Source organism: Leptopilina heterotoma, unplaced genomic scaffold (genome assembly GCF_015476425.1).
Source record: "Leptopilina heterotoma isolate Lh14 unplaced genomic scaffold, ASM1547642v1 Lhet_221, whole genome shotgun sequence".
NCBI lineage: Eukaryota > Metazoa > Arthropoda > Insecta > Hymenoptera > Figitidae > Leptopilina > Leptopilina heterotoma.
The window spans coordinates 878,879-890,325 of NW_025110939.1; the positions used below are offsets into that span (position 1 = coordinate 878,879).

The 11,447-nt window shown below is 37.1% G+C and overlaps 1 protein-coding gene across 1 annotated transcript; it reads left to right on the forward strand.

Annotated features, from left to right (window-relative positions):
- The first annotated feature begins 7,308 nt into the window (after positions 1–7,308).
- On the forward strand, positions 7,309–10,124 carry LOC122502164 (E3 SUMO-protein ligase ZBED1-like). Its single transcript, XM_043612089.1, has 3 exons — positions 7,309–7,920; positions 9,382–9,797; positions 9,983–10,124. The coding sequence occupies exons 1-2, from the start codon at positions 7,863–7,865 to the stop codon at positions 9,747–9,749; spliced, it is 426 nt and encodes a 141-aa protein (XP_043468024.1). The 5' UTR covers positions 7,309–7,862; the 3' UTR covers positions 9,750–9,797; positions 9,983–10,124.
- The last annotated feature ends 1,323 nt before the right edge of the window (positions 10,125–11,447 follow it).

The window sequence follows — 11,447 nt, forward strand, 5'->3', positions numbered from 1 at the left end:
TTTTAATCTTTTGCAGTTCTGCTCTGTAAACCGGGCAGGCTCTCTTTCCGGAATCGTGATCCGTCTCTGGCTTTCCCAGGTCCAAGCATGTAAGGCACTTCGGCTTAACTTTACAGCTCTTCGCGAGGTGTCCCTCTCCGCCGCATCTCCGACAGTTTTTGCTTCTGTCGGGGCCTTTGCAGGTTCGGGTTGAGTGTCCGTATGCTAGGCACTTTTGGCACCTAGCTACTTCAACATGCTCGCGAATTGGAGCATTTATCCAGCCGATTTTTATTTTACCAAGCTTTAGCAGAGTGTTACTTTCTGCCTCTGTCAGACGTACCAGAGCAACCTTAGTTCCTCTGTATCGCGGCAAAAGTCGACACTCCATCTTCAGGTCGGGTTTACCCAGCTTTTCTCTTAGTGCTGCAGTTACCTCATCCTCTGAGGTGGCTTCGTCCAAATCCTTAATCTCTAGAGACCTTTTATTCACTAGAGGTGTGACCTCAGCTTTACCATGCAGGGCCGAAGACAGTGCATCTGCAAATTTTAAGGTCTCTCCGCCCTTTTTCACTATCACGAGAACCTCCTGTTTAAAGGTTCTCCTGATTTTCCGGATCACGGTACCCGTATCTTCTGGGTTTACTTTTGCTTTTAGCAGCGGCAAGATACCCTCATAAAGCTTTGGGTCGCTTGCCGTAATTTTAACAGCTTCCGTGCTCCTCAGCTTCAAAGGGGGCTTCGGAAGCTCTTTTTTCTCACCTGAGGGTTTCTCTTTTGGAGTCCGTTTCTTTTTGCTTTTAACAACTTTGAAGCCGTCCCCATTGTCCGCTCCGTCCTTTAAAACGGTCTCAGCATACGAACTGCCAGGACTATTTAAGGGCGCCTCTTTCGTTCCATCTAGCGACTCAGAACCAAGCTGTGGAGCATCTTTTCGCTTAATTCTTTTCCCGCTTTGAGTCGCCCGTTGCGGACTCGCATCTGGGCTTGCACCTTCCCTGGGGCGCTTATTAACGCCCTTTGCCTTATTAGGGCGTGCAGTTACGCCGTCCAGAGCTGTAGTCGTGCTCTCCGTCTGATCTCGAGCTCCCACAGTTGGATGTTGCGGCGCCTGGTCTTTGAACGGCTCGGGGATAAAACGTAAATTCTTACAAATTGTTAAGAACGAACTCTCCAAAACCGCCACGCCATCCTGGATGTCACGACTGACGTTCTTTTGGCGCTTGAATGCCTGGTACACGCTCTTAAAAATCCCGGGAATAGCCAGAAACTGATTTACGACATTTGATTCGTAGCATGTCAGCTGGCTATCTATTTGGCTCCCTCCAAAATCCTTGGAGCCATCTGCACCGACTATCGGGGCTTGCACCCGATCAGAATCGGTGGTGGGATTACCCTCTTTCGAGGTACCCACTTGGAGTATTTCGTTTAAAATTTTGTCCATTTCATTTGTGTTTTTTTTAATTCTTTGTCCCGTGTCGAGGGACAATCGGGCCTTAACAGGGTACTACCATCTGGCCAAGATGGGCCCTGAACCGCCTCCGTTAGTTACATAGACGTTATAGCATTGCCGGAGCATTGATGCGACGTCTATGATATCCAAGGGCACGTGAACATGTGTGTTCGGACGTGGAGGTCGATGTGTCTCTCCAAGATAGCAGGAAGTTTCCGCAAAGGGAGTGCATCCTGGTATCTCTTCACAGAGTTTACCCTCATTATTATTATTATTATTATTATTATTATTATTATTATTATTATTATTATTATTATTATTATTATTATTATTATTATTATTATTTTTTTTTTTTTTTTTTTTTTTTTGCTTAGGGACTTTTGGGAAATCTGCCTACAGATACCTTGGATTCCGCACTCCAAGGTTATGTGGGGTTGGTATGATAAAACAAAAGGAAATATAAAAAAAGAAAAAAAAATATATATTATAGTAAATTTAATAAACTGGCGACCTACTACCAGCCCGACCCACTAAAACCTGTAACCCTTCTTTTGGAGCCCTTTACCCTCCCTCGGAACTGTCGTAAGACTTTAGCCTTCGAGGGAGGCGCTCCAACTCTATCGCTGCTGCGACTTTGTTCTGTGTCTGCGGTTCTCCTGCGTCAATAGTTAAAAAATTTAAAACTATTTCAATATAAAAGCGGAATTAACAGCACAACAACAATAAAAAACAAAAATTTTAAGAAGTTTAAAAAGTCAAAAGATAAAATTATAAACGGATATATAAAAAAAAATAAAAATAAACGCGTATAAAATATTGAAAACATAAAATTGTACAAAGATGAATAAAAAAAACAAAACAAATTAAAAAAAATGTATAGGGACAACTAATCACAAAATAAATTAATAAAAAACAAACAAACAAATTAAAAGCTGTTTAAATTACGCTTTTTGGCGGCCGTCGAGATCCTTCCTCGACATAACCGAGATTATGAAGTTCTCGACTTGCCGCCAATTCTCTTCCGACTGGGTCATCAGCGATACCATATTCTCCGGTGTAACTTGACTGTTTACACCTTCGAACATGGCCCGCCTCTCCAAGTCCCATTTTTTGCATGAGAAGAGGGTGTGCTCCGCGTTGTCCTCAGGGAACTGGCAATATGCACACACCTCGTTCTCGCGTAATTTAAAGCGACACAGGTACGAGTTAAAACACCCGTGACCTGTGAGCGCCTGAGTCAAATAATAGGAAACCTGACCGTGTTTCCTATTTATCCAGGTGGCGAGTGCCGGGATAAGGCGATAGGTCCATCGACCTTTTCCCTCACCATCCCATCTTTCCTGCCATCTTTCTATGAGCCTGTGCCTCGCTTCTTTGCGGATCAGGCCCTTGCTTGGTCTTAATTCCTCATCCCAGGAACTGCTTTCTTTAGAAAAGAGAAACATTTCTTCCCTTTCCCTCGCCAAGAGATCTGCTGGCGGGACACTTGCAAGGACCTGCACAGCACTCGTAGATACCGTCTTATATGCAGAGATGATACGCGTTGTTATCGATCTCTGCGCCGACAGTATCTTTTCACAGATGGTAACACATCTTTTACTCCTCAGGGATGGGGCCCACGCTGGTGCTGCATAGAGCATTTTAGCGTGGGCGACACTCGCCACCAGTCTTCTTTTTTGTTCACGGGGTCCGCCAACATTTGGCATTAACCGTGAAAGATTAGCCGCACACTCGATCGCCTTATTCGACGCCGTAGCCATGTGGTGGTGGAAGTTTAACCTTCCATCCAACTCCACACCAAGGTATTTAATTTGTTTACTCCACTTGACCTCGAATCCGTCTATCACGATTCGTGGGAGCTCATAACCACGTCTGTCTGTGACTAGCAGTGCCTCGGTCTTTTCCAGGGCCATTTCAAGACCTCTGGTATCCAGCCAGCTTTTTGCTAGTCGCAGACATTCGTTCACCAATGTCCCAAGAGCCTCCTCACTCTCGGCAGTGCACACGAACAACGCGTCGTCCGCAAAGCCGATGATCATCGCACCTTCGGGCAGATCCATTCGCAGAAAATCATCGTAAGATACATTCCATACAAATGGACCCACCCTCGAGCCTTGAGGAGCCCCACGCTGCATATAGGCAGGCATATAGGCCTGTACGATGAAACCTTATCTAGAGGTTTTTCACCTTTCCTTAGGAGGACTAACCTCTGTCGCTTCCAGTCGCGGAAGAACTCTCCTCTCTCAAGGCAAAGATTGAAGCATCGAAGCAGAATCTGGGGTGAAGTGTCGATTACCAACTTTAGGATCTCGTTACTTATCCCATCGATTCCAGGCGCCTTGCCTGTTTTTAATCTTTTGCCTGCTTTTTTCAGTTCACTAAGTGTGAAGAGTTCTTCCTCTTCGACTTTGCAAAAACTCCAGTCCCTTCTAAGGTATGGTTCTGCAGGAGGAAACAAAGAACTTATTATCTTTCTGACCCAATCGGGATTGTCCAGGCCGGGGGTCTTTTGCCTCGTCACTAATTTCTTAGTTACGATTTTAAAAGCCAGACCCCATGGGTCCTTATCGACCTCCTCGATTAGGTCCTTCCAGCTACGGCGTCGCGACTTGCGGATCTCTTTCTTGAGGTCCTTTTTCGCCTCCTTGAAAGCCTCTTTCAGCAAGGGATCTCCCTTAGAACGGGTATATGTCCTTCTTGCTTTGAGGCATTCCTTTCTCAAGGAGGACAGTTTTTCTGACCACCAGTGCAAGGATTTTTTCCTTGGAAAGGCGCCTTTGCGACGTGGCATCGACGCATTGCAAGCGGTGACGATTATATTTCGCACCGCTCGCACCTCTCCATTTAGACTTTTCGGCCTCCTCACCCAACCAGAATCCTCAATTAAGATAGATTCTTTTAGGGACCGGCTGAACTTCTCCTTGTCGAGTTTCTTAATGTTCCACGAGAAGGTTTTGCGACTAGGAGCTTCCTGTCTCTTTCCTCCTCGTGTGTCTCCCATTGAGACTGAGAACTCAATGTACTGGTGGTCACTTGCTGTATATTCCTCAGAGACCCGCCAGTCGCTTATGCGGCTAAATATATTAGACGATGCTATCGTTAGATCTATTATCGATCCGATCGCACCTCGTCTAAACGTCCATGTTTTTCCCCGGTTTACAACTAATAAATCGTTCTTGGAGATCATTTCTCCAATCAGAATTCCTCTCTTGTCGAGCCTCGTCTCACCCCACTCTGGCGACTTTGCATTAAAATCGCCAGTGATGATGACATCCAGCTTGGATTCTATGAGGCTCGATTCTAGGTCTTCTATATTGGCTTCGAAGGTGGTCAGCGGGTCGTTGGGTGAGAAGTAGCAGCTATACATACGTATGTTAGCCACCTCTATCCACACAAACCCGCTGCTTGTCTCCAAGAACTTGTCAACCCGCAATTCTGGGTTGCACAGCTTGATGGCGGCTCTCTTCGCCTTATCCTGATACCAAGGTGCGAGGTCGCTTCCTTGATACTGCTCACTGCAGAACAGGATATCCACCTCATTTTCCCTAGCTGTTTGCATCAGGAGCACCTGTGCATCCTTACTTGTATGCAGGTTGACTTGAAGGAGCTTTAAGGATTTGCCCTTTTAAGTTTCTCCAGTTCCTCCTTGTAAACCGGGCAGGAAATTCTTCCAGGGATATGGTTGACTTCCGTTTTTCCCAAATCTGTACACGTTATGCACTTTGGCTTGTCATTAGTACACTTTTTGGAGAAGTGTCCCGCTTCGCCGCATCTCCGACAGTTTTTGTTCTGTCGGGGCCCTTGCAAATTCGGGTCACGTGTCCATAGGCTAGGCACTTTTGACATCTTGTCACTTCTAAGTGCGTTCGGATGGATGCATTTATCCAGCCAATACGCACTTTGCCCAGCTTAAGCAGACTCTCGCTGTCCGTTTCATTCAAGCGTACTAGTGCCACTTTCGTACCACCAAAACGTGTCAGAAGTCGGCAAGTCACCTCTAATTCGGGCTTTTGCAACTTCTGCTTTAAGACGGTTAAAACGTCCTCCTCTAAAGTTGTTTCGACAAGATCCCGAATTTCGAGGGTCTTTTTACTGACAAGAGCCGTAACCTCGGCCTTGTCCAGAAGAACGGAGGTAAGATTCTGAGCGAACTTTGAAGTTTCACCCCCCTTTTTCACAACAACAAGAACCTCTTTTTTAAGAGTTCTCCTAATTTTCACAATCTCTGTTCCAGTTTCCTCTGGCTTTACCGAAGTTGTTGCCAGTTTTATGAGATCATGGTAGGTCTCTGGATTCCGGGCCACAATTTTTATTGCCTCCGTTGTTCTAATTTTGGGGGGGCGCTTCTGAAGTCGCTCCCTCTCCTCCGCTTTCTTCAAGGCCTTTTTCTTACGGGCCTCCCGTTTCCTATTGGAGACAGTTTCAAAGTCTTTTTCGTTTTCAGGCTTATTTGCCACAGTTGCCTCCGAATAAGAAGCAACCCTGGCCGAAGCAGCCTTACTCACCTCCGTCTCCATAACAGTAGGGTTTGCCTTGGTCTCCTTGCTCTTAACCCTCTTACCCTTGGGAGTGGTCACAGAAGAATCAGTCTCCGGACCTTCAAACTCTCTAGGGCGCTTCCTTGGGTCGATGGACTTGCTCTCGCTGGATGTGGCGTGCGACATCGATCTAGGAGTTTCAGGATTCGACCTTGGTTTGCTTGGGCTAATGAAGGGCTTAGGTATAAATCGCAGGTTTCTGCAAAGCACCTCGTGCACCTTCTCCATTGCCACCATTCCATCCTTAACATCCTTGCTAATGTTTTTTTGCTTTTTGCAAGCACGCCACATACTATCCAGTATTATTGGGATCAGATCGACCTGTTCTAAAACATTTTCTTCGAATCTGCTAAGTCCCACATCCTCAGAATTTTTTATTTGGCTCCCTCCAAAATCCTTGGAGCCGTCTGCACCGACTACCGGGGCTTGAACCCGATCAGAATCGGTGACGGGATTACCCTCATTTGAGGTACCCGCTTGGAGTAATTTATTTGAATCTTTATCCATTTCATTCATTTGTTTTTTGGTTTTAGAATCAGGGAACCACCCTGTTGGTTGCCCTTTAGTGAAAAGCCCCGCCACCACGGCAAGGTCTACCGAACATATCCATGATGGCAATCATGTCTGGCAGTGGATAAGCATCCACTTCTCCCAGCACATCAAAGACATCGATGATGTTCGGTAGTGGACAACCATCGCTGGGATTATTATTATTATTATTATATTATTTATTATTATTATTATATATTATTATTATAGTATTATTATTATTATTATATTATTATTATTATTATTATTATTATTATTATTATATTATTATTATTATTATTATTATTATTATTATTATTATTATTATTATTATTATTATTATTATTATTATTATTATTATTATTATATTATTATTATTATTATTATTATTATTATTATTATTATTATTATTATATTATTATTATTATTATTATTATATTATTATTATTATTATTATTATTATTATTATTATTATTATTATTATTATTATTATTATTATTATTATTATTATTATTATTATTATTATTATTATTATTATTATTATTATTATTATTATTATTATTATTATTATTATTATTATTATTATTATTATTATTATTATTATTATTATATTATTATTATTATTATTATTATTATTATTATTATTATTATTATTATTATTATTATTATTATTATTATTATTATTATTATTATTATTATTATTATTATTATTATTATTATTATTATTATTATTATTATTATTATTATTATTATTATTATTATTATTATTATTATTATTATTATTATTATTATATATTGTTAATGTAATAATATAAAGTTAATTTCACTTTTATTTACTCTTTTTAGGTGTAACATTTTTAACATTTACGACGGATGGATGGACATCCAGGGCAATAGAATCATTCATTTCCCTAACGGTACACTATCTAAGTGTAAATTTTATACAAAAACATTTTGTCCTAAATGTTCGCAACATAATTGTGTCACATACAGGACAAAATCTTTATGAATTATTAAGGAGCTTGCTAGAAGAGTGGAACCTATTAACTGCAGGAAAAAATATTTTTTTTGTTACCGATAATGGACGTAACATTGTTAAAGCTATAGAAATAGGCGAATGTGAAGATAATTGGCAGCGTATTTCATGCTTTGCTCATACATTGCAGCTTTGTATAGGAGATGCTAAAAAATCATGTACAAATTTCAAAATTTTTGTGAAGAAGTGCAGAAGTATTGTGGGTTACTTTGCACGTTATTCAGTTGCAAGAACAAAGCTCAAACGGATTCAAAAATTATTGAACCCTAATTCGCGACCTCTTTTATTAATCCACGATGTTGACACTCGATGGAATTCGGAGTATGCAATGTTCGAGCGGTTGTTAAAATTACGAAGGCCTCTTAGTAAATTATTAAAAACTAAAGGTATGTAAAAATATTATTACTTGACAAGATACTATACTAAGATATTTACTAAATTATTAAAAACTAAATCTTTGTACAAGGTTGCCACAGGTCAGAGAGTAGAATTGGTCAGGGAAAAGTCTTTTCTTTACTATATTTTCTCATAAATTATGAAATTACCTCGAACTCTAATACAAAACTTTTAATTTTTTCTATTTCTGACAATAATTTCTTTCTATTTTAATTAAAAACACTAAAAAAATAAATTTTGGGAAAATAACAAATCATTGCAGAAATTTAATTATTTTTAAGAGTAATAAAATACTTTGGAGAAATTCAATTATGTTCAAAAATTTTTTTAAATTCTTGTCAAAATTTCAATTATCTTTATAACTAATAAAATTTTTCACTGAAATACAATTATTTTTAAAAGTTTCCTCAATTCAATGATTTTCAATATCTACTATTTTAATAAAGTTTTCCAAAAGAACTCAATTATTTAAATTGAATTTTAATAAAATTTTACGCAAACATTTAATTATTTTCATAAATATCAAAACTCATCTCAGAATTTCAATGATTTACAATCCAATTTTAATCGAATTACTCGAAAAATGTAATTATTTTTACAATTTTTATTAAAAATCGTCAAAAGAATCCAATTATTTAAAAATTAGTTGATAAAATTCTTTTTGAGAATTAAGTTTTAAGAAACATTCAATTATTGAATAAAATTAAAAATTAAATTAAATAAATTTAATTGAATTCTCGTACAACTTTCTGATAGTAATTGACTTAAAAATGAATTTCAGATAAAATTTTAGATAATAACTGAATACCAAAAGTTTCATATCGAAAATTTTTAGATTTGTAAATTTTGAAATCTTTAAAAATATGAACTTTTCATACTTTTAACTAACAATTCTGTACAATTGATTTTTTTGAAAAAGTTTAATTTAATCTTTTTTAAATTATTTGAAGTTTTTATTTTCTAATATATATTTCATTGCAGAATTTCCGAATAATTGAAATTCCTTAAAATTGAAATGAATTTGAACATTCTTAAAGAATTTTTTCAAAAATTATTAAAACTAATTCTAATTGATTTCATGAAAAACTTGAGTTAAAAATTCTAGAAAATAATAATTTAATTGAAATGATGAAAATAATATTAAAGAAATTACAGTAACAATATTCTTATAATATAAAATAATTATTTTATAACGCCGTCATATTTAATTATTTTAAAACACGAAGAAATCGATCGATTTTTTCATGTTCGCAAATAAATGTATTAGAATATTTTTTGAAATATCTAATAATTTTTAGAGTTAATCATAATATTCTTTAATAGAGATCAGGGAAAAAGTCAGGAAAAAAGAAAATTATATTTTTGTGGCAACACTGATGTACACAAGAATTATTATTTGTCAAGATAATATAATAATATATAATGCAAAAATAGTTTTAAATATTTTTTAGGAATGCCTAAAAACTTGTCAAATTGTCAATGGAAGCTTCTAAATGATTACGTTAATGTTCTTCAACCTTTAAAGGAGGCAACGGAATTATTGTGTGCTGACACATACCCGACAGCATCGTCTTATATTCCGATTGTAAATGGAATTCAGAAGACATTAGAAGAACTCCCTAATGATAGCAACAATTTAGTGGATAATCTATCAAATTCGATTAAAAAAAGATTCAAAGTGATTAAAAAAAATACAACTCTACAATTAGCCATGATGTTAGATCCCCGCTACAAAAGTTGCTACATCAAAACTGAATCAGCAAAAAGGAAAATAAAAAAAAATTATTTGAAGCCGTTTCGTCTGAATCAACATCACTGAAAGAAAGCGATGAATTGTTGAAGTCTTCTCAAAATCAAAAGTCTTTCGGTACACAAAAAATTTAATTACTTTTAATTAGTGAAAATAAACATTTTAATTAATTATTATTTAATACGAATAACAGTTTATGGTAGATATGAGAATATTATGACTATTTTAATGCAATATTTAATTATAAGCTATTCAATGTTTTTAATAGATTCAAAAAATTTAATATACTTATCTTTTAATAGGCAAATCAAAAAAGAAGATTGAAATGTTCTTCGAAGAAAACTGCTTTAAGAAACAACAGCCGAGCAGCATTGAAGAAGAAATTAAATTTTATCTGGAAAACCCTTTACTACCGTATAATTTGGATCCCTTAAATTGGTGGAGAAACAATCAGCACTTATTTCCACACTTAGCTGTATTAGCGAGAAATTACTTAAGCATTCCTGCTACTCAAGCAAGCAGCGAAAGGCTATTCTCGACAGCTGGAAATATAGTGACAACAAAACGGTCATCACTGTCTTCTGATCATGTGGAGGAACTTTGCTTTTTGCACCACAATGCTCCAATGACAAATTAAATTGTTTGATTAAAAACATTAGACGGATCACAGTGACTTTAATGTAATATTAGGTATCATAGGCTATTTTATTTTCCAAACAGGGGATTAAATTTAAAAAATAAACGGTAATAACTGAGATCCCTGTTATTAAATAGTTATTTTTTATTTAAAAGCTTCAAACTTTGAGCTGAATTAACTATTCTATGTTAATTTATTATATGATAATTTTTTGTACATAAATTAATAAAGAGTTTTGAAAACATAATATTTTGTTATTTTCGCAGCATGATGACTCGAAAAAAACAGAGTTCTCTGAACATGACGTTTACCTGACTCCTGGACACCCGGATGCATTGTAGGGTTAGACTAAATCAATGATTATTTAGTAGAAACTAAAATTCCCTGAGGATGATTTTTACTTGACTCCTGGATACCCGAGTGCACTTCAGGGTTAGTCTATGTTTATGATTATTCAGTATAAACAAAAATTCCCTGAAGAAGATGTTTAGTTGACTTCTGGACATCCGGGTACACTTTACGGTTAGTCTACCTCTACAGCTATGATTATTCGATAGATACAAAAAATTCCCTGAAGAAGATGTTCACCTGACTCCTGGACACCCGGGTGCACTTTAGAGTTGGTCTATAGCTATGATTATTCGATATAAACAAAAATTCCCTGAAGAAGATGTTCACCTGACTCCTGGAAACCCGGGTGCACTTTAGGGTTAGTCTATGTTTATGATTATTCAATAGAAACCAAAATTCCCTGAGGATGATTTTTACTTGACTCCTAGACATCCGGGTGTTCTTTAGTATTATTTTGGCAGCATGATTACTCGAAAAAAACAGTATTCCCTAAAGAAGATGTTCACCTGACTCCTGGACACCCGGGTGCACTTTAGAGTTGGTCTATAGCTATGATTATTCGATAGAAACAAAAATTCCCTGAAGAAGATGTTCACCTGACTCCTGGAAACCCGGGTGCACTTTAGGGTTAGTCTATGTTTATGATTATTCAATAGAAACCAAAATTCCCTGAGGATGATTTTCACTTGACTCCTAGACAGCCGGGTGTTCTTTAGTATTATTTTGGCAGCATGATTACTCGAAAAAAACAGTATTCCCTGAAGAAGATGTTCACCTGA

Coding starts and splice junctions, on each gene's coding strand:
- LOC122502164 (XM_043612089.1), top strand. CDS start 7,863: ATGTTCGAGCGGTTGTTAAAATTACGAAGGCCTCTTAGTAAATTATTA. Junction 7,921..9,381: donor TAAATTATTAAAAACTAAAG/GTATGTAAAAAT, acceptor AATATTTTTTAG/GAATGCCTAAAAACTTGTCA.